This window comes from Jaculus jaculus, chromosome 12, assembly GCF_020740685.1.
Source record: "Jaculus jaculus isolate mJacJac1 chromosome 12, mJacJac1.mat.Y.cur, whole genome shotgun sequence".
NCBI lineage: Eukaryota > Metazoa > Chordata > Mammalia > Rodentia > Dipodidae > Jaculus > Jaculus jaculus.
The window spans coordinates 62,005,232-62,030,668 of record NC_059113.1 but is presented as its reverse complement, the minus strand read 5'-3'; the positions used below and the strand labels follow the sequence as shown (position 1 = coordinate 62,030,668).

Here is a 25,437-nt window from a genome sequence, read left to right as displayed (position 1 = left end):
AGATGGCTTGGTGGTTGAGGTGCTTGCCTGCAAAGCCAAAGGACCTTGGTTCTATTCCCCAGGACCCACGTAAGTCAGATGCACAAGGTGGCACATGTATCTGGAGCTCTCTCTCTCCCTTTCTCTCTCAAATAAATAAAGTAAATAAATAAAATTTTTAAAAAAGGTGGGAAAAATGCAGGGCATGGTGGTGTACACCTTTAATCCCAGCACTCAGGAGGCAGAGGTAGAGGATTGCTGTGAGTTTAAGGTCACCCTGAGACTACATAATGAGTTCCAGGTCAGCCTAGGCCATAGGGAGACCCTATGACCCTCAAAAAAATTAAAATAAAAAAAAGTGAGGGGGTGTTGGGCATGGTGGAGCATGCCTTTTAGTCCTAGTACTCTGAGGCTGAGATAGGAGGAAGTTCCAGGTCAGCCTGGGCTAGAGCAAGACCCTACCTCATTAAAAAAGAAAGAAAGTAAACCAGGAGTGGTGGCGCACTCCCTTAATCCCACTTGGGAGACAGAGGTAGGAGGATCACCATGAGTTCGAGGCCACCCTGAAAATATAGAGTGCATTCCAGGTCAGCCTGGGCTAAAGTGAGACCCTACCTTGAAAAAAAAAAAAAAAGAGGGAAGGCTGGGGAAATGGTTCAGAGGTTAAAGGGACTTGCTTGCAAAATGCAAAGCCTGCACGTCCAGATTCAACTTCCCAACCACCCACATAAAGCTGGATGCAAAAATGGTGAATCTGGCATTCATTTGTAGTGGCAAGAAACCCTAGAGCACCCACCCCCACACATACACAGAGAGAAAGAAAGAGAGAGAGAGAGAGAGAGAGAGAGAGAGAGAGAGAGGGAGGGAGGGAGGGAGAGAGGGAGAGAGAGAGGGAGAGGGGGAGGAGGGAGAGAGAGAGAGGGAGAAGGAGAGGGGGAGGAAGGGGAGAGAGAGAGAGAGGGAGAGAGAAAGGGGGGAGAGAGAGAGAAAGAGCTGGAGATGGCTTAGCAGTTAAGGCATTTGCCTGTAAAGTCAAAGGACCCAGGTTCAATTCCCCAGAACCCATGTAAGCCAGATGCACAAGGTGGCACATAGGTCTGGAGTTCCTTTGCAGTGGCTGGAGGCTCTGGCATACCCATTCTTTCTCTCTTTTTCTCAGATAAATTAAAAAAATAAAATGTTTTTTAAAAATAAATACCTTTTTTAATTTAATTTTTATTTATTTATTTGAGAGCAACAGTCAGAGAGAGAAAGAGACAGATAGAGAGAGAGAGGGAGAATGGGTGCGCCAGGGCCTCCAGCCACTGCAAATGAACTCCAGATGCATGCACCCCCTTGTGCATCTGGCTAACGTGGGTCCTGGGGAACCGAGCCTCGAACCGGGGTCCTTAGGCTTCACAGGCAAGCATGTAACTGCTAAGCCATCTCTCCAGCCCATAAATACATTTTTAAAAGGAGGGGTCTGGGTGTGGTGATGTACTCAGGCAGAGGTAGGAGGATTGGCTGAGTTGGAGTCCAACCTGGGACTACAGAATAAGTACAGGTTAGCCTGGGCTAGAGTGAAACCCTACCTGGAAGAAAAAAACAAAAATAAACAAAGCCAGAAGCACTGGAAGCCCTTGTGGGCTTCTATAATCCTAGCACAGTGATAGCAAGAGGAAAGGCAGACACAGGAAAACTCAATGTTCATAGACCATATATGGTGTGTGGAGGTGGGTATGTATGTAGGTGCTGGGGATGGAACTTTTCAAGGCTTCATGAATGGTCATAAATGGTCTGAGTTATGCCCTTAGCCCTTTCAAAAATGTTCAGAGGGCTGGAGAGATGGCTTAGTGATTAAGGCACTTGCTTGCAAAGCCAAAGAAACAAGGTTCGATTCCCCAGGATCCACATAAACCAGATGCACAAGGAGGCGCATGCATCTGGAGTTCATTTGCAGCAGCTGGAGGCCCTGGTGTGCCCATTCTCTCTCTCTCTCTCTCTCTCCCTTTTCAAATAAATACATTTAAAAAATAAAATTAGCCAGGCATGGTGGCTCACACCTTTAATCCTAGCACTCTGGAGGCAGAGGCAGGAGGATCACCATGAGTTTGAGGCCACCCTGAGACTACATAGTGAATTCCAGGACAGCCTGAGCTACAGTGAGACCCTATCTTGAAAAACAAAAAAATAAATAAAAATTAAATTTAAAAATAAAATTATATTTAAAAACAAAAGAAAGCAGCGAGGTGTGGTGGTGCACACCTTTATTCCCAGCACTCAGAAGGCAGAGATAGGAGGATTGCTGTGAGTTCAAGGCCACCCTGAGACTACAGAGTGAATTTAAGGTCAGCCTGAGCTAGAGTGAAACCCTACCTCGGAAAAAAAAATAAAAAAAAGACATTCGGGAGGCAGAGGTAGGAAGATTGTTGTGAGTTCGAGGCCATGCTGAACTACAGAGTGAATTTAAGGTCAGCCTGAGCTAGAGTGAGACCCTACCTCAAAAAAAAGAGAGAAAAGAAAGAAAACAGATATACAAGGCTGGGAGGCTGGGGATGTAGCTCAATGTTTCCTACCACTTGTGTTCCATCTGCAACACATCCTCCACCCCCCCACAAAACAGGAAAAAAAAAAAAATCCACCGAAAAGTAGAAACTGGAGCTAGAGAGATGGCTTAGTAGTTAAGGCACCTGCCTGCAAAACCAAAGGACCCACGTTCAATTTCCCAGAACCCACATAAACCAGATGCACAGGGTAGCGCATGTACCATGTTGCAGTCAGGTTCACATTGCTGCAGAAATCACCCTACCAAGAGCAGTCTTTGGGAAAAAAGGTTTATTTTGGCTTATAGAATCAAGGGGAAGCTCCATGATGGCAGGGGGAAATGATGGCATGAGCAGTGGGTGGACGTCACCCCCTGGCCAACATCAGGTGGACAACAGCAACAGGAGAGTGTGGCAAACACTGGCATGGGAAAACTGGCTATAACACTCACAAGCCCGCCCCCAACAATACACTCCCTCTAGGAGGCATTAATTTCCAAATCTCCGTCAGCTGGGAGCCTAGCATTCAGAACACCTAAGTTTATGAGGGACACCTGAATCAAACCACCACAGTCTGGAATTCATTTGCAGTGGCTAGAGGCCCTAGCATGCCTATTCTCTCTTTGTCTATCTTCCTCTTTCTCTCTCTCCCTCCCTCTCTCTCTCTCTCTCTCTAATAAAAAAATAAATAAAACTAAAATATTAAAAAAAAAATAGAGAGCCGGGCATGGTGGCGCACACCTTTAATCCCAGCACTCAGGAGGTAGAGGTAGGAGGATTGCCATGAGTTCAAGGCCACCCTGAGATGACAGAGTTAATTCCAGGTCAGCCTGGACCAGAGTGAGACCCTACCTCGAAAAACAAACAAGAAAGAAAGAAAGAAAGAAAGAAGGAAGGAAGGAAGGAAGGAAGGAAGGAAGGAAGGAAGGAAGGAAAGAAAGAAAGAAAGAAAGAAAGAAAGAAAGAAAGAAAGAAAGAAAGAAAGAAAGAAAGAAGAAAGAAAGAGGGAGGGAGAGAAGAAGGAAGGAAGAGGAGGAGGAGGAAGGAAGGAAGGAAGGAAGGAAGGAAGGAAGGAAGGAAAGAAAGAAAGAAGGAAAGAAAAGAAACTAGATCTGAGTGTGGTGGGCACACCTTTAATCCTAGCACTCAGGAGATAGAGGTAGAAGGATCACCATGAGTTTGAGGCCAACCTGAGACTACATAGTGAATTCCAGGTCAGCCTAAGCTAAAGTGAGACCCTATTTTGAAAAACCAAAATAAATAAATAAATAATAGAAATTAAGGCATAAGAGGATCACTGAGCTCAAGATCAGCCTGGGTTATAGAATAAGTTCCAGGTCAGCCTGGATTACAGTGAGTCCCTGCCTGAAAAATAAAAAGAAAATAGAAGCTAAAGAAAGAAAAAAAATAGGGGACTGTAGACATGGCTTAGCCGTTAAGGCACTTGCCTGTAAAGCCTAAGGACCCAGGCTCGATTGTCTAGTACCCACATAAGCCAGTTACACAAGGTGGCACATGCATCTGGAATTTTTTTGCAGTGGCTAAATGCCCTGGTGTACCCATTCTCTCTCTCTATCTGCCTTTCTCTGTTAAATAAATAAATAAATATTTTCTTTTAAAAAGAAGGAAAAAAATAGAAGCCGAGAGCTAAAGACTATAGAGTGAGTCCCAGGCCAGCCTGGGCTAGAGTGGCACCTAGGGAAAAACAATAGGGACTGACTGTGGAGGTGGGCTCAGCGGCACACATACCCATAATCCATGCATACGATAGATACATGTGGATAGTTTGTGGTTTGACACTCCATTTCCACTCTCCACCCTTTTCTATCTGAGAGCACATCATGGGTCTTCTATGGTTTGAATGGGTCCCTCAAGGCTGGGGAGATGGTTCAGTACTTACAGGTGCTTGTTTAAAGTTACAATATTGGAAACTTAATACCGGATGCAATAATGTGATTAAGTGGAACCCAGTTAGGCAAGGTGGCAGCTACTCGGGAATCTGAGGACACTGAATAATTTGGCCAGGAATCTAGGGTCAGCCTGGACAACAGAGCACCACCAACTTATTTTTTTAGGGGGGTGGTTTTGAGGTAGGGTCTCACTCTAGCTGACCTGGAATTCACTATGTAGTCTCAAGGTGGCCTTGAACTCATAGTGATCCACCTACATCTGCATCCTGAGTGCTGGGTGGGATTAAAGGCGTGTGCCACCACACCCAGCAAACCACCAACTTTTTTTTTTTTTTGAGGTAGTGTCTCACTCTAGCCCAGTCTGACCTGGAATTCACTATGGAGTATCAGGGTGGCCTCGAACTCATGGCAATCCTCCTGCCTCCCCAGTGCTGGAATTAAAGGTGTGCGTCACCACGCCTGCCTTGTTTGTTTTTTGAGGTGGGATCTCCCTCTAGCCCAGGCTGACCTGAAATTTATTAATTCACTATATAGTCTCAGGCTGACCTTGAACTCACAGTGATCCTCCTACTTCTGCCTCCTGACTGCTGGGATTAAAGATGTGCGCCACCACACCCCTCCAATTTTTGTTTTTTTCAAGGTAGGGTCTCACTCTAGCCCAGGAATTCACTCTGTAGCTCCAAGCTGGCCTCAAACTCATAGTGATCCTCCTGCCTCAGCTTTCTGGGTGTTGGGATTAAAGGCATATGCCACCATGCCCTGCTCCCCTCAGCATTTTTTATGTATGTATATGTGTGTGCATGTTCATGAGTATGCAAGTGCATATGTGTGCATGTATGTATAGAGTCTGGAGGACAACCTCCAGTGTCATTCCTTAGAAACACAGTCCACAATCATTTTTTGTTTTGTTTTCAAGGTAGGGTTTCACTCTAGCTCAGGCTGACCTGGAATTTACTATATAATCTCAGGGTGGCCTCAAACTCACACGATCCTCCTACCTCTGCCTCCCAAGTGCTGGGATTAAAGGCGTGCGCCACCGCGCCCGGCTCAGTCCACAATTTTTTGAGACAAGGTCTCTCACTGGCCTGGAGCTCATGAATTAGGCTACACTAGCTGGCCAGTGAGCTCCAATATTTCTCCTATCTCCACCCTACCCCTTAGCATCACAAGCAAATACCACCATGACCAGCATTTTTACGTGGGGTCTGATGATCAAACTCAGGTCCTCATACTAGTAAGGCAAGCACTTTAACAACTGAGATAGGTTCCCAGCGGAGCCCTGCCCCACCATGCCAATAATAGTAAAAGAAAACGTGGAGCTAGTTACAATAGCCCCCACACCTGTAATGCCAGCTACTCAGGGTGATCATCACTTGGGTCGAAATCCAGCCTACATTCTATTCCATGGTGATGGGGCAACATAAGAAGTCACCAAGAAGGGAAAGGGAGGAGGGTGGAGGGAAGCTGACTGTAGTTGCACAAGATTCTAATCCCAGCACTTTGGAAGGCTGAGTGAGAGTGGAGGATCTCAAGTTCAAGGCCAGCCTAGGACATATAGCTAGCTTGACCTATATAACATAGCAAGATCTTGTTAATATATACATATAGGTTGGAAAGATGGCTTAGCAGTTAAGGCATTTACCTGCAAAGCCTAACAACCCAGGTTCAATTCCCCAGTACCCATGTAAAGCCAGATGCACAAAGTGGCTCATGCATCTGTTTTTAGTTGCAATAGCTAGAGGCCCTGGTGCATCCATTCTCTATCTCTGCTTTCAAATAAACTTAAAAAATCTTTCAATTTAAAAAATATTAAAATCAAGAATGGTGGTGCATTTCTATAATCCAAGCACTCAGGAGGTGGAGGATCAGATGTTTAAGGTCATCTTCAACCAGTTCAAGGCCAGCCTAGGCTATGAGACCCTAGCTCAAAAAAAAAAAAAAAAAAAATCAGCTGGGCGTGGGGGCGTACGCCTTTAATCCCAGCATTTGGGAGGCAGAGGTAGGAGGATTGCCATGAGTTTGAGGCCACCCTGAGACCACATAGTGAATTCCAGGTCAGCCTGAGCTAGACTGAGACCCTACCTTGAAAAAAAACAAAAATTCGCCCCTTCTGGTCACCTTGGTAACAGGCTCCCAGCCTGAGAGCTGTAAGATGTAAATTTCTTTCTTTCTACACAGCCCATTCTGCTGCATTTCGTTCTAGCAACCTAAAATGTGCTAAGATAGGACCTCTTGCACTATGGCTACAGATGTGCACTACCACACCTGCTGATCTGGTTTTTCAAATGGGCTCCTAATGATATGCAGTACACCAAGAGACTTTCTCACTCACACAAAGAGCATATGACAATCCTGACAATCCTCCACCCTGGCAGAGGAAAGTAGAATTTTTTCAGCCTTCCCAGTCAGCCCAGCCACCTCCAGCACCTGGGGACTTTGACCAACCAGCTGGCATCTGTGATCCCTTTGTTGGGATGGAATTGAATTCCCTAGAGTGCCTGTCCCAGCCCTGGCCAGCCACTCCAGTAACCAGAGCTGTGTGAGAAGAAAAGGCTAAGCCACTGGGGCAGCCACACCCCAAACAGAGGTGAGGTCTCTGGTGAGTCATGCCAATGAGGGGCCACTTCACCTGTCCCCAAAGGTCGCTGCTCAGGCCAGCCTTGCTTTTCCAAGCACAAACTCCTAGTGCCCCAGCTGTTCTCTTGGTTTTCCCACTCAGGGTTCTCTACTCTTCTATCCCACATTCAACAGGTGTCCTAGAGCTAAGGCACCTCCCCTACTCACCCCAACCCGCAGTCCCCCTCCCCTCTGCACCTCCAGAGATGTGAGATGCATTGGGGCTCTGGGTGGAGCCTTCAGGCTCCCTTCTTCCCCCTTCCAGCCCCAGATCCTCTCAGATTCCCACAGATAGGCTCTAGCCAGGGAGGGTGGGGCTGCTCTTGGGACTATCACGAGTCACTAGCTACTATCTGGACAGTGACAGAGTGGTGGCAGGAAGCAGCCTTTCACCCACCTCTGGGTCTCCAGCTGACTTGGGGGCCATGTCCCAGCACCTGTTCCTGTCACTTGTGATTGTCGGTAACCTCAGGGGATAGGGCTGCAAGGAAACTGGATGGCAGTCTCTAGTGAGCTGAAAAGCAGGATGCCTAAGTCCTTTGCTGGAGGTTTTTTTTTTGGGGGGGGGGGTCAGGGATGGGTTGTCAGAGGGAAAAGGAAGTGGAGTGTCAGAGGAGGAAATGGAGAGGGTGTCCGAAGGAGGGAAGGGAGGTGTCAGGAGAGCGGGGACTCATGTATCAGAAGAAGGGAAAAGGGAGCCTAGGTGCTATGGAGAGACAGAGTAACTGTAAAATTGAGAGGATGGAGTCAGGGCCACGCCTAAGTGCCTTCTCCCACCTCTCTCTGTCTTCCCAGCCATCAGCCCCCTCCCAGGAGGCTTCCAGCATTCAGGTAGGCAGCTGGGTTGGGGAAAGTTATGTGCATAGTCAAAGAGAGTTAGGCCCCAGAGCCTGGGTGTGGGCAGGGTGGCAGAACTGAAAGGACTGGAAATTGGGAAGGCAGGGGTGGGTAAAGGGCAGGGAAGTTGGGGCTGGACAATCTCAGGACTCAAAAGTGACTAGCATTGTTCTCTCCCGGCCCTCTGGCTCCCAGATGTCAGCCCTACCCAGGAAAATCCTGCAGACCTAGGTGAGGAAGAAGCATGGGCCACCTGCGCATTTAAAGGAGGTTCAGGCTGCCTGGGCCATGAGGGAGGTGGACGTGCACAGAAATTGAGCAGGGCCGAGGTCATATTCAGGGAGACAAACTGAAGCCATGTGGAGAAAGGGCTTTGCCCTGAGTTACCTGGGCCTGTGGAACCCAAGTACGGCACTGACTTCCATTCCAGACTGTGGCCTCCCTGAGCCCTCTTCCCGCATCGTGGGGGGCTCAGATGTGCAGCCAGGCAGCTGGCCATGGCAGGTGAGCCTGCATCAAGGCGGAGGCCACATTTGTGGGGGTTCCCTCATCGCCCCCTCCTGGGTCCTCTCTGCAGCTCACTGCTTCATAAGGTGAGTACAACCCTTGTCCACCCTTCTTCAAAGGCCAACCCCACACCTCAGTTGGACTCCTGCCTCTGTCCCTTCTCAAGCTAATTTGGAGCTGAGCCTCTCTGACTTCGGCTTCCTGCCCCCGGGTTCATGCTAGGTGCTCGGTGAGGTTTCCTCCCACCACTCCTGAGGCTAAATATCTCCACCTCCATCTCCAAATCGGATTTCCCTTCCCCTTTGGGATTTAGTCTCAACCTCACTGATTAAGGACCCTGGGTTCTTACTGACCCCGCCTCTCCCCTTGGCTCTGATTCCACAACCCCAGGAGGGTGTGCCCCTCTACTGAGCCAACTTAGTCCCCATCCCGCCCTGGCCTGGCCCGGGGAACAGGAATGGGACCTTGGAGCCCGCCGCCGAGTGGTCAGTCTTCCTGGGGGTGCACTCCCATGACGGGCCCCTGGACAACATTCAAGTCCACGCTGTGGCTGCCATCCTGGTGCCCGATAACTACAGCAGAGTGGAATTGGGCTCCGACTTGGCCCTGCTGCGCCTGGCCTCGCCCGCCAGGCTGGGCCCAGGGGTCAGGCCCGTCTGTCTTCCCCGCGCCTCGCACCACTTCGCTCACGGCAAGACCTGTCGGGCCACGGGCTGGGGAGATGTTCAAGAGGCGGGTGAGTCGGGCATGCTCCAACCCCGGGGACAGTTCCCGGGTGTTAAGATGTTGCAGCCATGGGCATGAGTCCTAAGGGCTGGGCCCCTCAGTAAGCTGTCACCAGAAGGGAGTTCTGCATTTGCCTCCGATTGGGGTTCGGGCAGGGGGTGGGGACCAGTTAGAACATGGGAAATTAAGTTCTGATGGGCCACTGGAAAATGCTGCCTCTTCTTCCAGTTATCCTCCTCCCCAGGGGCCCTCCAGCCACACACCTCTTACCTAACCTCCCAGCTTCTTTCTTTTGTGGATTTAGGTCGGCCTCCCACCTCCAAGCTATGCTATTTTTATTATTTATTTATTTGAGACTGACAAAGAAAGAGGCAGAGAGAGAGAGAGAATGTGGGCTCACCAGGGCCTTCAGCCACTGCAAATGAACTCCAGATGCATGAGCCACCTTGTGCATTTGGCTTTCGTGAGTACTGGGGAATGGAACCTCGAACCGGGGTCCTTAGGCTTCACAGGCAAGCCCTAAGCTATGCTATTCGAGACCAAACATTTCACCCTTACATTTCCTTTCCTGTAAAATGAGGGAAATAGTAGTGTCCACTTCATGGGGATTAAATGAGAAAACTCCCAAGCTTATGGAACAGTGCCTAGCATAGCCATAACTACTGCATTTAGGTACTTTTACCTTCAGCAATCCGTGTGAGGCCACTAACCCAACACCTGGCATAGTACGTGTTGATGTGTTCCCATCTTCTTTTTCTTCCATCCCCTCTTCTCCCATGCTAACCACCCTCCTCATCTCCTTCTCTTCCTACTCACCCCATTCATTGTCATTCTTTCACTGGATATGTGTCTGGCGCTGTGTTAGACACGAGAGATACAGCAGTGAATGTAATGAAAAAAATGCCCAAATTCTCAGAGATTGCATCATACTAAGCAGGCAAACAATAAACTCAGAAAATACTGTGTTAGAAGGTGTAAGGGAAAACAGACCATTTTTCCATTCTCCATTACTTCCGTCACCTAGTGTTACCTTGTCATGCTAGTAAATATTACCCACTAATATTCTACATAAGCTCCAATCAGCTTCTGGGATTGGGGGCTTTGGAGGGTGTCTGGTGAAGGAGATGCCACAGGCCCTGCTCTTCCATCAAGTTAACAGGTGGCAGAGAAGAGTCGTTGTAAGTACATAGGAAGAAGGTGGAGGGGCAGAGCATCCTGACACTGGCCCCTAAAACAGATTTCTGGAGAGGTGGTTTTTTTTTGTTTGATTTTTTTTTTTTTTTTAATTGAGAGCGACAGACATAGAGAGAAAGACAGATAGAGGGAGAGAGAGAGAATGGGCACGCCAGGGCTTCCAGCCTCTGCAAACGAACTCCAGACGCGTGTGCCCCCTTGTGCATCTGGCTAACGTGGGACCTGGAGAACCGAGCCTCGAACCGGGGTCCTTAGGCTTCACAGGCAAGCGCTTAACCGCTAAGCCATCTCTCCAGCCCTTGTTTGATTTTCTAAGGAACTCTAGATGTGTGTCACATTGTGCATCTGGCTTTATGTGGGTACTGGGGAATCGAACCTGGTTCACTAGGCTTTGCAGGCAAGTGCCTTAACACCTGAGCCATCTCTCCAGCCCATCTGGGCAGGTTTTGTGCAGAGAGGATATAGTGCAGCAAGAGGGGAAAGACAAAGGCCAGCCTGAGGCCCTGGAGAAAGGCCAGATACCAGGTGGGAGCATTAGGGCATACACTCTCAAGGATGCTGAGGCTGGACTTTGAAGGACTTAAGGTCACATGAGGGACAGAGTCACCCATTAGCTTAGGGACCCCAGCACAACCCACAAACTTTTCCTGACTGAGTTCCAAGGACAAGTTCAGCCACGGTTTGTCCCCACAGTATTCTGGGTAGGTCTGGAAGAAGAACCTCTTTATGCCTTTTAATTGTCTGGTCTTTTTTTTTTTTTTTTTTTTCCTTTTTTCTTTTTCAAGATAGGGCCTCCCTCTAGCCCAGGCGGACTTGGAATTCACTATGTAGTCTCAGGGTGGCCTCAAACTCACAGCGATCCTCCTTCCCTCTGCTCCCGAATGCTGGGATTAAAGGCATGTGCCACCACCACACTCAGCCTTTTTTTTTTTTTTTTTTTTAATATTAAGCAGAGAGATAACAGGTGTGCCAGGACCTCTAGCCACTGCAAATGAACTCTAGATGCATGTGCTACTTTGTGCATCTGGCTTTATGTGGGTGCTGGGGACTCTAACTCAGCTCACTAAGTTTTACAGGCAAGCACTTAAACTGCTGAGCCATCATCTCTCCAGCCCTCTGTGCCTTTTTCTACCCCTTTCTGGCTGCATAGACTTTGTTTCCATCTAACATAGGATAGTAACCAGACATAGTGGTATATGCCTATAATCCCAAGAGGATGAAAAGTTTGATCCAATGCACAGAGGCCCGAGGTTAAGACCGCAGAACCCACTTGATGCTCTTTGTAAAGTCAGAGCTGAACTCTGATTTTAGAAGGAGCTAGCAGGAAATAGCAAGTGCAGTGTTGCTTAGGCAAGAGACAAGTCAAGAGGCTGGGTTAATTATCCACATCCAAGAATATGCTGCCTGTACTAGGAGCATTGTAATAAGAATACTGAAAAGCCACACATGAATTGGGAAACAATTGGAGAAGGAAAGTTGAGAAGTGAGTCAGAAATGAGAGCCAGATTTTTATCCTAAAGCTCAGATAGAATGCCTTGAATTCGATATAATAGTTTATCTGCTGTATATGGCACATTTGTGGAAAAGATTCTCACTGTGGACCAATACAGCTCTATAGCAGGGTTGAGAGCTTATTGATTTTAGCTTCTACATGTATCTTTATTGGATGGGGACTCTCATGCACTGCGCAACCTTTATGATCAGCCCTCATTGGTTGCTTGCTGAGTCCAAATCTGAGATGAGGACACAGAAAGAAAACAGATAGGAGCAAGAGGAGATGTGATAAATGAGATGGTAGGTCAAAGCCAAAGAGGCATATGGAGTTTGACCTTGAATTTCTTGTGCATGTGTGTGTGTGTGCACGCACGTGCACCAGGGGTTGACCCCTGGGTCTTGGGCATGAAAGGGAAGCCCCTACCTTGAATCACTGATCCTCTTATTTATGTCTCCAGAGTGCTGGAATACAGGTGTGTCACCATGTGTGGATGGGAATTAAACCCAGCATGCTAGGCAAACATTACCAACAGAGCTCCATCCCCAGCTTCTATAGGGGGCATGGAGATACACAGGAGGCAGGTGAAGGGGGCAAAGCTGAGCCCTAGAGATTGGGCATTCCATACCTGCCTCACATAGTATCTGCTCTCTGGTTCTTTCCTCAGACCCTCTGCCTCTCCCCTGGGTGCTACAGGAAGTAGAGTTAAGGCTGCTGGGAGAGGCTGCCTGTCAGTGTCTTTACAGTCGGCCTGGACCCTTCAACCTGACTTTCCAGCTATTGCCAGGAATGCTGTGTGCTGGCTATCCAGAGGGACGCAAGGACACCTGCCAGGTGAGGAGAGGATTTTGCAGCTACCTGGCAGGGCCAGGTCCCTAACCCATAGGAGGCAGGGAGGAGGCAGACAAACATCTGAGCCTCATCTGCAAAAAAGCCTAGAACCATGGCTGGAGGGCATAGTAGCTCAGTAGTCCACTGCATGCCTAGCATGTGGGAGGCTCTGGATTCAACCTCTGGTGCTACAAAATACATACATACACACATATATATATACATATATATATATAAAGATTGTCAGTGGAGCCTGGTATTGTGGCACCTATAATCCCAGCACTTGAGAGAAGGAGGCAGGAGGATCAGGAAGTTAAAGCCAGTCACAACTATATAGCAAGTTTGAGACCAGACTGAGCTACATAAGACCCTATCTCGAAAAAAAAAAGCTCAAAACATTGTCAATGGGTGGGACTGACACAAGGACTATATATAGATAGATAAAAGCTGGCACTGAAGACATGTACACAACTACTCATAGCTGCATAATTTAGCAAAGAACCAGAGTATAGGTCATAGGCCCAGGACACCAGTGCCACCATCTATTAACTGTGTGGCTTCAGCCAGGTTACTTAACTTCCATGTGCTCACTTCATTTGGGAAGATGGAGATGATAGTGGAATCTGTTTCATGGTATCATCACATTTACTATAATACCTGGTCCTTAGTAAGAGCTTAATAAACCGGGCATGGTGGCACATGCCTTTAATCACAGCATTTGGGAGGCAGAGGTAGGAGAATCATCAAGAGCTCAAGGCTCCCTGAGACTACATAGTGAATTCCAGATCAGCCTGAGCTAGAGTGAGACCCCCTTGGAAAAAAAAGGGGGGAGTTTGAGGCCACCATGAGACTACACAGTGAATTCCAGGTCAGCCTGGGCCAGAGTGAGACTCTACCTCAACAAACCAAAAAAAAAAAAAAAAAAAAAGGGGGAGGCTGAATAAGTATTGCTATTATTAATATTAGCCCATAGCATAGCACCTGTTACTTAATAGATACTCAACAAATAGTTTTTGGGAAAATGAGTGAATCCTTCACAGAGAGAATTTTCCAGATAGCTTGTTGAAGGTCAAAACATAGTATATTTGAAGCATTTTGTCCAGAAACTCTCCTTTAATGACGTATACCTAGAAAAATAATTTTATAGAGCTGGCATGGTGGTGCAGGCCTTTAATCCCAGCACTTGGGAGGCAGAGGTAGGAGGATTGCCATGAGTTCGAGGCCACCCTGAGACCACATAGTGAATTCCAGTTCAGCTTGGTTTTGTATGTGTGTACAGATATACCAGGGTCCCTTGCTGCTGCAAACAAACTCCAGATACATGTACCACTTTGCTTTTGGCTTTACATGGGTGCAGGGGAGTTGAGCCCAGGTCAACAGGGTTTGCAAGCAAATGCCTTTAATCCGGCTTAACATGGGTGCTAAGGAACCAAACCTAGGCCAGAAGGCTTTGCACACAAGCACATTTAACCTCTGACCCATCCCCAACATACCTTTTTTTTTTCGAGGGTCTCACTCTAGCCCAAGCTCACCTGTAATTCACAATGTAGTCTCAAGGTGATCTTGAACTCACAGCAATCCTTCTAGTTCTGCTCCCAAGTGCTGGGATGAAAGGCATGTGCCAACACATTTTTGAAAGCACCCTAGCATTCATGGGAGTTGGTGGAATTTAAAGTAGATGGTCTTCAATGTCCTTCCCAATTCTGAGTTTCCAGAAACCCATGAACATAATCCCCTACTTTTTTTGTTGTTTGTTTGAGGCAGGGAGTGACTCACTCTAGCCCAGGCTGACATGGAATTCACTCTGTAGTCCCTGGACGGCCTCAAACTCACTGTGATTCACCTACTCTGCCTCCCGAGGGCTGGGATTAAAGGCGTACACCACCACCATGGCCTGCCAAATCCCCTATTTTTTCAAATAGGATTACAAGCCATACAAATTCTTCCTCCAGATTATAATATCCAATAGAACTTCCTGTAGTGATAGGAATATTCTGTATCTGTACTGTCCAGTATGATGGCTGCTAGTCATATGGCTACTGAACATTTGAAATGTGGCCAGTGTTTAAAAACAAAAAACAGGGCTGAAGAGATGGCTCAGCTCAGAGATTAAGTGCTTGCTTGCAAAGCCTAATGGCTCAGGTTCAATTCCCCAGAACCCACATAAAGCCAGATGTACAAAGAGTAACATGCATCTATGCATCTGGAGTTTGTTTGCAGCAACTAGAAGCCCTGGCATGCTCATTCATATTCTGTCTCTCTCTTTTTCTTTATCCTTGCAAATAAATAAATTTATGGACTGGGTGTGGTGGTGCACACTTTTAATTCTAGCACCTAGGAGGCAGAAGTAGGAGGATCACCATGAGTTTGAGGCCACCCTGAATAGTGAATTCCAGGTCAGCCTGGGCTAGAATGAGACTCTACCACCGAAAAACAAAAACAAACAAACAAACAAAAAACACTTATTTTTGTATTTATTCATTTATTTGCAAGCAGAGAGAGATAGAGAATGGGCACTCCAGGGCCTCTAGTCACTGCAAAAGAACTCTAGATACATGTGTCACCTTCTGCATCTGGCTTATGTGGGTTCTGGGTAATCGAGCCTGGTTCCTTTGGCTTTGCAGACAAATAATGCCTTAACCACTAAGCCATCTCTTCAGCCACTAATATATATATATATATCTGACAGAGAAACAGGAAGAGAGAGAATGGGCATGCCAGGGACTCCAGCCACTGCAAATGAACTCCAAACATGTACACCCCCTTGCACCTCTGGCTAACGTGGGTCCTGGGGAATTGAACCAGGGTCCTTTGGCTTTGCAGGCAAATGCCTTAACTGCTAAGCCATCCCCCCAGCCCTAAAAATATATTTTTTTAAAACAAAGCAAATCCGAGCTAGAGAGATGGCTTAGCGATTAAGATGTTTGCCTGCAAAGCTAAAGGACGCAGGTTCAATTCCCCAGAATCCACGTAAGCCAGATGTACAAGGTTGCACATGCATCTGGAGTTTGTTTGCAGCAGCTGGATTCCCTAGTGTGCCCATTCTCTCTCTCCCCCTTTATCATTCTCTTTCTCTGTCTCAAGTAAATAAAAATCAAATATTTAAAAAAGAAAAAAAAGGCTGGAGGAATGTTTTAGCAGTTAAGACGTTTGCCTGCAGAGCCAAAGGACACAGCTTCTATTCCCCAGGACCCACATTAGCCAGATGCACAAGGGTTCACACACATCTAGAGTTTGTTTGCAATGGCTGGAGGCCCTGGTGTGCCCATTCTCGCCCTCTCCCTCTTCCTCTGTCAAATAAATAAATAAAAAATATTTTTTAAAAGTCCAAGTGTGGTGGCTCATGCCCATAATCCCAGTACTTAGGAGACTGAGATAGAAAGAACATTGCCAATTTAAGGCTAGCTTGAGCTACAGAGTAAATTCCAGATCAGTCTGGGATAGAGTGAAACTCTGCCTCAATACATAAATAATTACATGAATATCTTTTATTTTTATTTTTTATTTTTTTGGTTTTTGAGGTAGGGTCTCACTCTAGCCCAGGCTGACCTGGAATTCACTATGGAGTCTCAGGGTGGCCTCGAACTCACAGCAATCCTCCTACCTCTGCCTCCCGAGTGCTGGAATTAAAGGCGTGCACCACCACGCCCGGCCTATGAATATCTTTTAATGGTAATAAATGGGGCTGGAGAGATGGCTTAGTGGTTAAGGCACTTGCCTGCAAAGCCTAAGAATGCTTGTTCAAATCTCCAGTTCCCATGTATAGCCTGATGCAAGTGATGTAAGCATGCAATGTTGTACATGCGTACAAGGGGGCACACACATCTGGAGTTCATCCACAATGGCTGAAAGACTCTGGTATACCCATTCTCTTTTTCTCTTTCTCTCTCTGTCTGCCTCTTTCTCCCTTTCTCCATCTCTCTCTCTCAAAAATAAAATAAATAGGGCTGGAGAAATGGCTTAGCAGTTAAGCGCTTGCCTGTGAAGCCTAAGGGCCCCGGTTCAAGGCTCAATTCCCCAGGACCCATGTTAGCCAGATGCACAAGGGGGCATATGCGTCTGGAGTTTGTTTGCAGTGGCTGGAAGCCCTGGCGCGCCCATTCTCTGTCTGTCTCTATCTGCCTCTTTGTCTGCCGCTCTTAAATAAATAAATAAACAAAAAATAAATAAAATAAAATAAATAAATAGGAATAATGTGTGAAGCCAGGCATGGTGACATGTGCCTATATCAGGATCCAGAAGGCTGAGGCAGGAGAATCATGAGTTCAAGGCCAGCCTCTTGTGGGAGGGAAGGAGAAAGGGAGGAAGGGGAAAGCCAGGTGTGGTGGTGTATGTTTTTTAATTATTTATTTATTGTTGACAACTTCCATAATTGCAAACAATATCCCATGGTAATTCCCTCCCTACCCCCATTTTCCCCTTTGACACTCCATCACATCCCCTCACCCTCTCAATCAGTCTCTCTTTTATTTTGATGCCATGATCTTTTCCTCCTATTATGATGGTCTTGTGTAGGTAGTGTCAGGCACAGTGAGGTCATGGATATGCAGGCCATTTTGTGTCTGGAGAAGCATGTTGTAAGGAGTCCTACCCTTTCTTTGCCTCTTACATTCTTTCCACCACCTCTCTGCAATGGACCCTGAGCCTTGGAAGGTATGATAGAGATATTGCAGTGTTGAGCACTCTTCTGTCACTTCTTCTCAGAGCCATGGTGCCTTCTGAGTCATCCCAAGGATGAATTCCAAGTCAGTTTGGGCTAGAATGAGACTCCACCTTGGGGTTAAAAAGAAAAAGAAGAGCTGGGAGAGATGGCTTAGTGGTTAAGGTACTTGCCTGCAAAGCCAAAAGACCAGGTTTGATTCCCTAGGACCCATGTAAAACCAGATGCACAAGGTGGCACATGTGTCTGAAGTTCATTAGCAGTGGCTGGAGGCCCTGGTGTGACATCCTCTCTCTCTTTCTCTCAAATAAATAAATAAATGAAATATTTTATTTAAAAAAAAAAGAGGGAAGGAAGGAAGGCAAAGCAGGCATAGTGGTGCATGCTTTTAATTCTAGAACTTGGGAGGCTGAGATAGGAGGACACCTGTAAGTTCAAGGCCAGCCTGGACAAGAGTTAGACCCTGCCTCAGCAACATCAAAGTCAATAGCTGGGCATGATGGCACATGCCTTTCATCCCAGCACTTTGGACATAGAAGCAGGAGGATCGCCATGAGTTCAAGGCCACCCTGAGACTACATAGTAAGTTCCAGGTCAGCCTGGACTAGAGTGAAAGCCTACCTTGAAAAACCAAAAAAGGAAGAAAGAAAGAAAGAAAGAAAGAAAGAAAGAAAGAAAGAAAGAAAGAAGGAAAGAAAGAAAGAAAGAAAGAGGAGGGGAGGGGAGGGGAGGGGAGGGGAGGGGAGGGGAGGGGAGGGGAGGGGAGGGGAGGGGAGGGGAGGGGAGGGGAGGGGAGGGGAGGGGAGGGGAGGGGAGGGGAGGGGAGGGGAGGGGAGGGGAGGGGAGGGGAGGGGAGGGGAGGGGAAGAAGGAAGGAAGGAAGGAAGAAAGAGAGAGAGAGAGAGAAAGAAGGAAGGAAGGAAGGAAAGAAAGGAAAGAAAGAAAGGAAGGAAGGAAGGAAGGAAGGAAGGAAGGAAGGAAGGAAGGAAGGAAGGAAGGAAGGAAGGAAGGGAGAAAGAAAGAAAGAAAGATCAAAGACAAGCCGGGCTTGATGATGCATGCCTTTAATCCTAGCACTCAGAAGGCAGAGGTTGGAGGATCAGTGTGAGTTCAAGGTCACCCTGAGACTATATAGTGAATTCCAGGTCAGCCTGGGCTAGATCAAGACCCTACTTAAAAAAAAGGGAGCCGGGCATGGTGGCGCATGCCTTTGATCCCAGTACTCCGGAGGCAGAGGTAGGAGGATCACTGTGAGTTCACGGCCACCCTGAGACCCCATAGTGAATTCCAGGTCAGCCTGGGCTAGAGTGAGACCCTACCTCAAAGAAAAAAAAAGAAGGAAAGAAAGAAAGAGGGAATGAAAACATCAAAGACAGGCAGAGGGGGAGAGAAAATAAAAGCTAACAAGCAAGCTGGGGGACATGGTTCCGTGGGTAAAGTGTTTGCCAAGTAAACATTAGGACCTGAGTTCAACTCCCAGAACCCAGGTGTAGTGGCATACACCTGTAATCCCAGCAGAGGAGGTGGAGACAAGAGGATCTCTGGAGTTCACTGTCTAGCCTAATTGATGCTCTCCAGCGCAGTGAGAGACCCTGTATCCAAAGGTGGATGAGGGGCTGGAAAGATGGCTTAGTGGCTAGGGTGCTTGCCTACAGGTTTGATTCCCCTGTACCCAGGTAAACCAGAAGCACAAGGTGGTGAATGCACCTGGAGTGTTTTCAGTAGCTGAGAAACCTGGCACGCCCACTCTCTCTATATATATCTGCCTCTCTCTCAAAGGCCACCCTGAGAAGACTACACAGCAATTTCAGATCAGCAAGACCCTACCTAAAAAGAAAGAAAAGGTGAATGACATTCCTGAGGATGACACCCAAGGTTGTCTTCTGATACATATACACATGTATGTATACACATACACACACACACAGATTAAAAAGAAAACTGGAAGCTGGGCATGGTGATGCATGCCTTTAATCCCAGCACTCAGGAGGCACAGAGTTTGAGGCCACCCTGAGACTACATAGTGAATTACAGGTCAGCCTGAACTAGAGTGAGACCCTACTTCAAAAAAACAAAAATAAAAATAAAAAGCCCTGGGTTCAAGATTCCCAGCACTGCATAAGCCAGATGTGGTGGTGGTGCACACCTAGAATTTAAATACTGTAGAAATGGAGGCAGGAGGATCAGGAATTCAAGATGATCCTCAGCTACATAGCTACACAGCAGGTTTGAGGCCAGCCTAGGATATGTGAGACACTGGTAAGAAAGGGAAAGAAGGGAAACAGGCGTGGTGGCACACACATTTTTTTTTTTGGGGGGGGGGCACATGCCTTTAATCCCAGCACTTTGGATTGCCGTGAGTTCAAGGCCACCCTAAGACTATATAGTAACTTCTAGGTCAGCCTGGGCTAGAGTGAGACCCTACCTTGAAAAATTTTTTAAAAATAGAATTCAATGCCAACTTTGAATACATGAGGCCCTGTCACAAAACAAGACAAAACCAAACAGAAAGCTTATCCAAAGAGTAAAGGACCTGGGCTCAAGCCCAGCTCAAAACAAAAATTTGGAGGTATGATCTGGAAACATTAGAAATTAGAATTGCGGGCTGGGGAGATGGCTTAGCGGTTAAGCGCTTGCCTGTGAAGCCTAAGGACCCCGGTTCGAGGCTCGGTTCCCCAGGTCCCACGTTAGCCAGATGCACAAGGGGGCGCAAGCGTCTGGAGTTCGTTTGCAGAGGCTGGAGGCCCTGGCGTGCCCATTCTCTCTCTCTTCTTCTATCTTTCTTTCTCTCTGTGTCTGTTGCTCTCAAATAAATAAATAATTAATTAAAAAAAAAAAAAGAAATTAGAATTGCCAGGCGTGGTGGCACACACCTTTAATCCCAGAATATGGGAGGCTGAAGTAGGATTAGATCACTGTGAGTTCAAGGCCACCCTAAGACTACATGGTGAATTCCAGGTCAGCCTGAGCTAGAGTCAGATCCTACCTCAAAAAAACAAACAAACAAAAAACATTAGAAATTAATGACAGATTTTAATTTTTGTCTATTTTTTTTTAATTGGAAGCAGAATCTTGCCCTGCTGTGGGGCATGGTCTTGGAGTTACAGAAACTCTTAGATTTGTTTGCCCATGAGTAAGCTAGCTACTTTTAGAGCAGAGCCTGAAAGGAAAGCTAACCCTTGGAGTATGAGTGTTTGTAGAAACAAACCCACTGCCTCTGCTGCCACCAGAGAGAGGCCGATAGAAAGAATGGGCACTCCATTCCAGGGCCTCTAGCCACTGCAAACAAATTCCAGATACCTGCCCCACCTTATGCTTAAGTGGGACCTGGGGAATCGAACGTGGGTCTTTTGGCTTTGTAGCCAAGTGCCTTAACCATTAAGCCATCTCTCAGCCCCAGAGACAGATTTTATTTTAGCTATTTACTCGGAAAGATCATTCGCCTCTGAAGGAGACCAGCTGGGTTCTCTTTGACGCATTGGCTGGTTGCTCTTGACCCTGGCTGCTCAGTGGTTCTCCTTTACTAGGCTTTCTTGCCTAGAATTGTATGGAATACTGAGGAGGACAAGGCCCAGCCAAGGAAGGTTTCGAGAAGGTGGCTGTATTTTGGGCCAAAACGAAGTGTAGAATCTTTTCAAGGAGGCCAATATGAACTGGTGGGCTGATACACTGACACATTATCTACCATTAGGGTGACTCAGGAGGACCTCTGGTCTGTGAAGATGGTGGCCGCTGGTTCCAGGTGGGAATCACTAGTTTTGGCTTTGGCTGTGGCCGAAGGAACCGCCCTGGGGTCTTCACTGCTGTGGCTCCATTTGAGGCATGGATACAGGAACAAGTGATGGGTTCGGAGCCTGGACCTGCCTTCCTGAGCCAGGCCCAGAAGTCCCAGGCAGGCCCACAGGAGCCCAGGGAGAACTGCACTATTGCTCTGCCAGGTGAGGTCAGGAACCCCGCGCATGAAGAGGACTGGTTAAATTCTTACTGTAGAGACTGCAGACCTCCTGACCCCAGGCCTCTCCTTTCTCAGAGTGTGGGAAGGCTCCACGGCCCGGGACCTGGCCCTGGGAAGCCCAGGTGATGGTGCCAGGCTCCAGACCCTGTCATGGGGCGCTGGTGTCTGAAAGCTGGGTCTTGGCACCCGCCAGCTGCTTTCTGGAGTGAGTGAGAATCCAGGTCTCAGGCACATTGTAGCCCCCCTTCGCATCAGCCTGAGAAACTACCTGCCTGACTCAGCCCTTCCTCTAGGCTGGGGGAGGTACCAGTCTGGAGTGCGGGGTCCGCATTCGAAGGTTGTAGGAACCGGTACAAAATGAGGGCCCTGGGGAGGGCGAGTACAGGGATAATATAGGTTCGCTCCAGAGTGCGGGGAGTCTGGGGGACCCAGGATCCAGCCCAGGATGAAAGTTCCAGCCCTGGAGGTGCAGACTAAACCAGAGGTCCGGGTTTGCAGCAGCACACGTCCCCAGTTTCCCCATCCCACAGCCGGATCACCTCCGACAGCCCACCCCTCGACCTCGAAGCCTGGAGGGTGTTCCTGCCCTCGCGTCCCGGGCCGGAGCGGGTAGCGCACTTCGTGGCTCACGAAAACGCCTCGTGGGACGACGCCTCGGGCCTGGTGCTGCTGCAGCTGAGCGCGCCCGTGAACCTGAGCGCGGCCCCGCGCGCCGTGTGCCTGCCCCACCCCGACCACTACTTCCTGCCCGGGAGCCGCTGCCGCCTGGCTCGCTGGGGCCGCGGGGGTGCGCGGGCGGCGGGGGCGCGCGGGCGGCGGGGGCGCGCGGGCGGCGGGGGCGCGCGGGCGGCGGGGGCGCGCGGGCGGCGGGGGCGCGCGGGCGGCGGGGGCGCGCGGGGCGGGCTCCACCGAGCCTGAGCTCGCTGTGTCATGCGCAGAACCCGCGCCTGCTCCCGGCGCGCAGCTGGAGGCGGAGCTGCTGAGCGGCTGGTGGTGTCACTGCCTGTACGGCCGCCGGGGGGCGTCGGTGCCGCCGCCCGGAGACCCGCCGCACGCGCTCTGCCCCACCTACCGGGAGGAGGAGGAAGCGGGCCGCTGCTGGGTGAGCGGCAGGGGCGGGCCTGTGGAAGCCGCGTCCTGCTCGGTCCGGAGAGGCGGGGACGCCGGGGTCGGGAGCCGTGCGCTCCTTGGGGCGGAGCCTGGCCCCGAGGAATTTTAGGTGGAGGGGGATGCTGGGCAGGGGTGAGGGCTTCTCTCCTTTAGGTTTAAGGAGAACCCTGAAGTGACGGTTAGAGGACGACACAAATGAGTGTGGCGGAGCTTGGCCCGGAGGAGGGAGGACGTGTCAGCGAGAAGAGAATCCGGGAGTTCAGGAAAGGCCCGGGAGCCCCGATGTAGCCGGCGCTTACATTCGTACTGTTCTTGCTGCAGAATGGTTCGAGTTGGAGCCTTCTGTGCCGCGAGGAAGGGACGTGGTTCCTGGCTGGAATCAGAGACTTCCCAAGTGGCTGTCTCCGCCCTCGAGCCTTCTCCCCACTGCAGACCCATGGCCCTTGGATCAGCCATGTGACTCAGGGAGCCTACCTGGAGGACCAGCTAATTTGGGACTGGGGCCCTGAGGGGGATGAAACTGAGACACAGACTTGTCCCCCACACACTGAGCATGGTGGTGAGCAGAGGTCTTGGGGGGCTTTAGAAGCTTCTGGAGACACTTAGATCCATGGAAGGGCTTTCAGGGGACAGCGGTGAAGAGCCTGCTGAAGTGGTCGCCTCCTTTCCCTAGCCTGTGGCCTAAGGCCTAAGGCCATTGCAGCTGGTGTGCTATGGCCCTGGCTGGCAGAGGTCCATGTGACTGGTGGCCGAGTCTGCACTGGAATCCTGGTGGCTCCAGGCTGGGTCCTAGCAGCCACTCACTGTATCCTCAGGTGGGTCTTTTCTCTTTTCAAGAGGCAAAAAAGGTGGGAGAATGGTCTGTGAATTCCCCCTCCTCGGGGGTCATATAGCACACTGTGGGTGTGTGTGTGTGTACGTTTGAAACAGAAGAAGAATCATGAAGCAACTAGTACAACTGTAGAAGCCTATTCTGTCCTTTCTCCTGCACTGGGACGGACTTTACCAGCAATAGGAAAAACTGGAGCTAATACTGTTCTTGTTCCAGCAGACTAGGCGCTACAACAGTACCTTACATTGAAGTGTATCTGGGACGGTCAGAGGCCAGTCCCCTGCCACAGGGCCACCAGGTATCCCGGTTGGTTATCAGCATACGTCTGCCCAGGCACTTGGGACTTGGGCCCCCTCTGGCTCTCCTGGAGCTGAGCTCTCGGATAGAACCCTCTCCATCAGCTCTACCTGTCTGTCTACACCCAGGGGGTGTCCCCCCAAGGGACAGCTGCTGGGTACTGGGCTGGAAGAACTCACAAGACCGAGGTAAGAGCCCTGGGACAAGGGAATGAGGAGTGACCTGAGGCCAGAACCCTGGGACAACTCGCTTTTTCCTCCCTCTAGTCCCTGTAGCTGCTACTGTCTCCATCTTGACACCACGACTATGTCGTTGCCTCTATCAGGGCATTCTTCCCCCTGGAACCTTCTGCGTCCTCTATGCTGAGGGGCAAGAGGACAGGTGTGAGGTACAGGGGCCTGGGCATCCTGGTCCAGGGAAGGGAGAGGCAGTGCTGGACAACTCGACCCTAGAATGAAATTCTTGCCATTGGGTTCCAAATGGGAAGTATTTCTGGGCTAGACCTTGAAGAGACCATGGCCCAGGGTGTCTAAGGGTAGAGACAGCAGTGCTTGTGGTCAGACCCTGGGGAAGGTGTAGGGGACCAGATGGAAGGGTAACAGACCCATTGAGCCTTGGCTTCAATTCTACAGGTGACTTCAGCACCACCTCTCCTGTGCCAGACTGAAGGAGGTCACTGGGTCCTCATGGGTATGGCTGTTCGTGGGAGCCGTGAGCTGTTCACAGCCATTGGCCCTGAAGAGGCCTGGATCTCCCAAACTGTGGGAGAGGCGCACTTCCTGAACCCTGGTGGCTCTCCTTACTGGCCTCCTGGAGGCAGTGACCTCTGCCCCCCAGACTTGGCAGGGGACTCTGGCTCTCCTAAGGCTACTCCTCTGTTCCTGCTGTTACTGGCTGTCCTGATCCAGGGGTGAGAAAATCTGGATTCTCAGATACTCCTTCCCACCACCCAGGAGGGTGGAATGTGGCTCAACCAGGCAGCTCCCAGGCCTGGAGAGGGCCTCCCTCATTCACTTAGACTGCAACAGCTTTCAGCTAATTGTACCTCAGTGCTGGGTATCTTGGGCCAGGAAATCTTTGGGGGTGGGGGAGGAGCCCACAATAAAGGTGTAAATACAGACACGTGGTCTTGTGTGGCATTCCTGGAGTGTCTGAGGGGCTGGAACACCTCTGCACTAAAGGGGAAGCCCCAGGGATAAGGGCCCCTCCTTCCTGGTGAGTCAGGCCTTGGGCTCCCAGGAAATGTGTCCCTGATAACGTGGCAACTATTCCCTCATTCCTACCTCTGGGCGGGGGCGGTTACATGGCCAGCTGATTGCGTGTCACCTTACCATTAGAATTAGTGTCCCCAACACCTGCACCATACCTCAGTCCTGGCTCTGAACCCTGCTGCCCCACCCACTAGTCCAGGAGAGACTTGGGATATGAGGTCTAGCCTCAAATATATTCCCTAATGTATGATGCACAACCCTATAGTCCTCAGCACACACTCATGACCATTGCACCCTTCAAGGGACCACACGTGTATATATCCTACCTGTGAGCCCAGGATTTGGGTCGCTTACATGTAAATCCCTCCACTGTACCTACCTATCACTTAATCTGTGCTCCTCCCTACATTGATTCAACCCATATTCCCTGCTAACTAGCAAGGCTTGACAACTGGAGTTTGGAACATAAGCCTACCAAGTACTCCCAGTCCACTGGGAAATACACATGGACACTGTTAGCAAGGGATCAGGAAATCTTAGAATAAGTGATATTTAAGTACAGAAAAAAGGGCAGAAGTTTTCTCATTTCTGGGGACACTCCCCGTTCCTGTTTTGCAAAAGCTGTTTTCTTTCATTTTCTTAAGCCACATAATAAAATCTTCCTAAACTTAAAAAGGAGGGGGTGCTTGGAGAAGAAAAGTTTACCTAGAGGGACCACTTCTAATGCTGGAGTACCAACATCAAAGCTGTATAGGAAGA

The 25,437-nt window shown here is 49.2% G+C and overlaps 2 protein-coding genes across 5 annotated transcripts in view; both read left to right on the top strand.

The window, feature by feature from the left end:
• Positions 1-25,437, top strand: part of Znf668 (zinc finger protein 668) — a 704,021-nt gene that overhangs the window by 585,509 nt on the left and 93,075 nt on the right. The gene's annotated exons all lie outside the window — the stretch shown is intronic.
• Prss36 (serine protease 36) lies at positions 7,453-24,587 on the top strand. 4 transcript variants are annotated; one of them, XM_045131591.1, is made up of 15 exons: positions 7,453-7,489; positions 7,823-7,858; positions 8,060-8,095; positions 8,295-8,457; positions 8,827-9,107; positions 12,451-12,617; positions 20,965-21,211; positions 21,304-21,433; positions 21,777-22,015; positions 22,167-22,330; positions 22,660-22,897; positions 23,012-23,153; positions 23,390-23,655; positions 23,734-23,855; positions 24,100-24,587. In XM_045131591.1, the coding sequence occupies exons 1-15, from the start codon at positions 7,453-7,455 to the stop codon at positions 24,379-24,381; spliced, it is 2,550 nt and encodes an 849-aa protein (XP_044987526.1). In that variant the 3' UTR covers positions 24,382-24,587. The 4 variants fall into 4 exon arrangements, with proteins under 4 accessions (XP_044987526.1, XP_044987527.1, XP_004671064.2 ...); XM_045131592.1 differs by having other exon boundaries at positions 21,759-22,015; positions 22,167-22,315; XM_004671007.2 differs by having other exon boundaries at positions 21,759-22,015.

Bases quoted from the DNA above. Each gene is read 5' to 3' on its own strand.
- Prss36 (XM_004671007.2), top strand. From the start codon at position 7,453: ATGTCCCAGCACCTGTTCCTGTCACTTGTGATTGTCG. The intron at 22,016-22,166 runs GTGCGCGGGCGG...TGTCATGCGCAG, and splicing joins GGCTCGCTGGGGCCGCGGGG to AACCCGCGCCTGCTCCCGGC. The intron at 23,856-24,099 runs GTACAGGGGCCT...TCAATTCTACAG, and splicing joins GGCAAGAGGACAGGTGTGAG to GTGACTTCAGCACCACCTCT.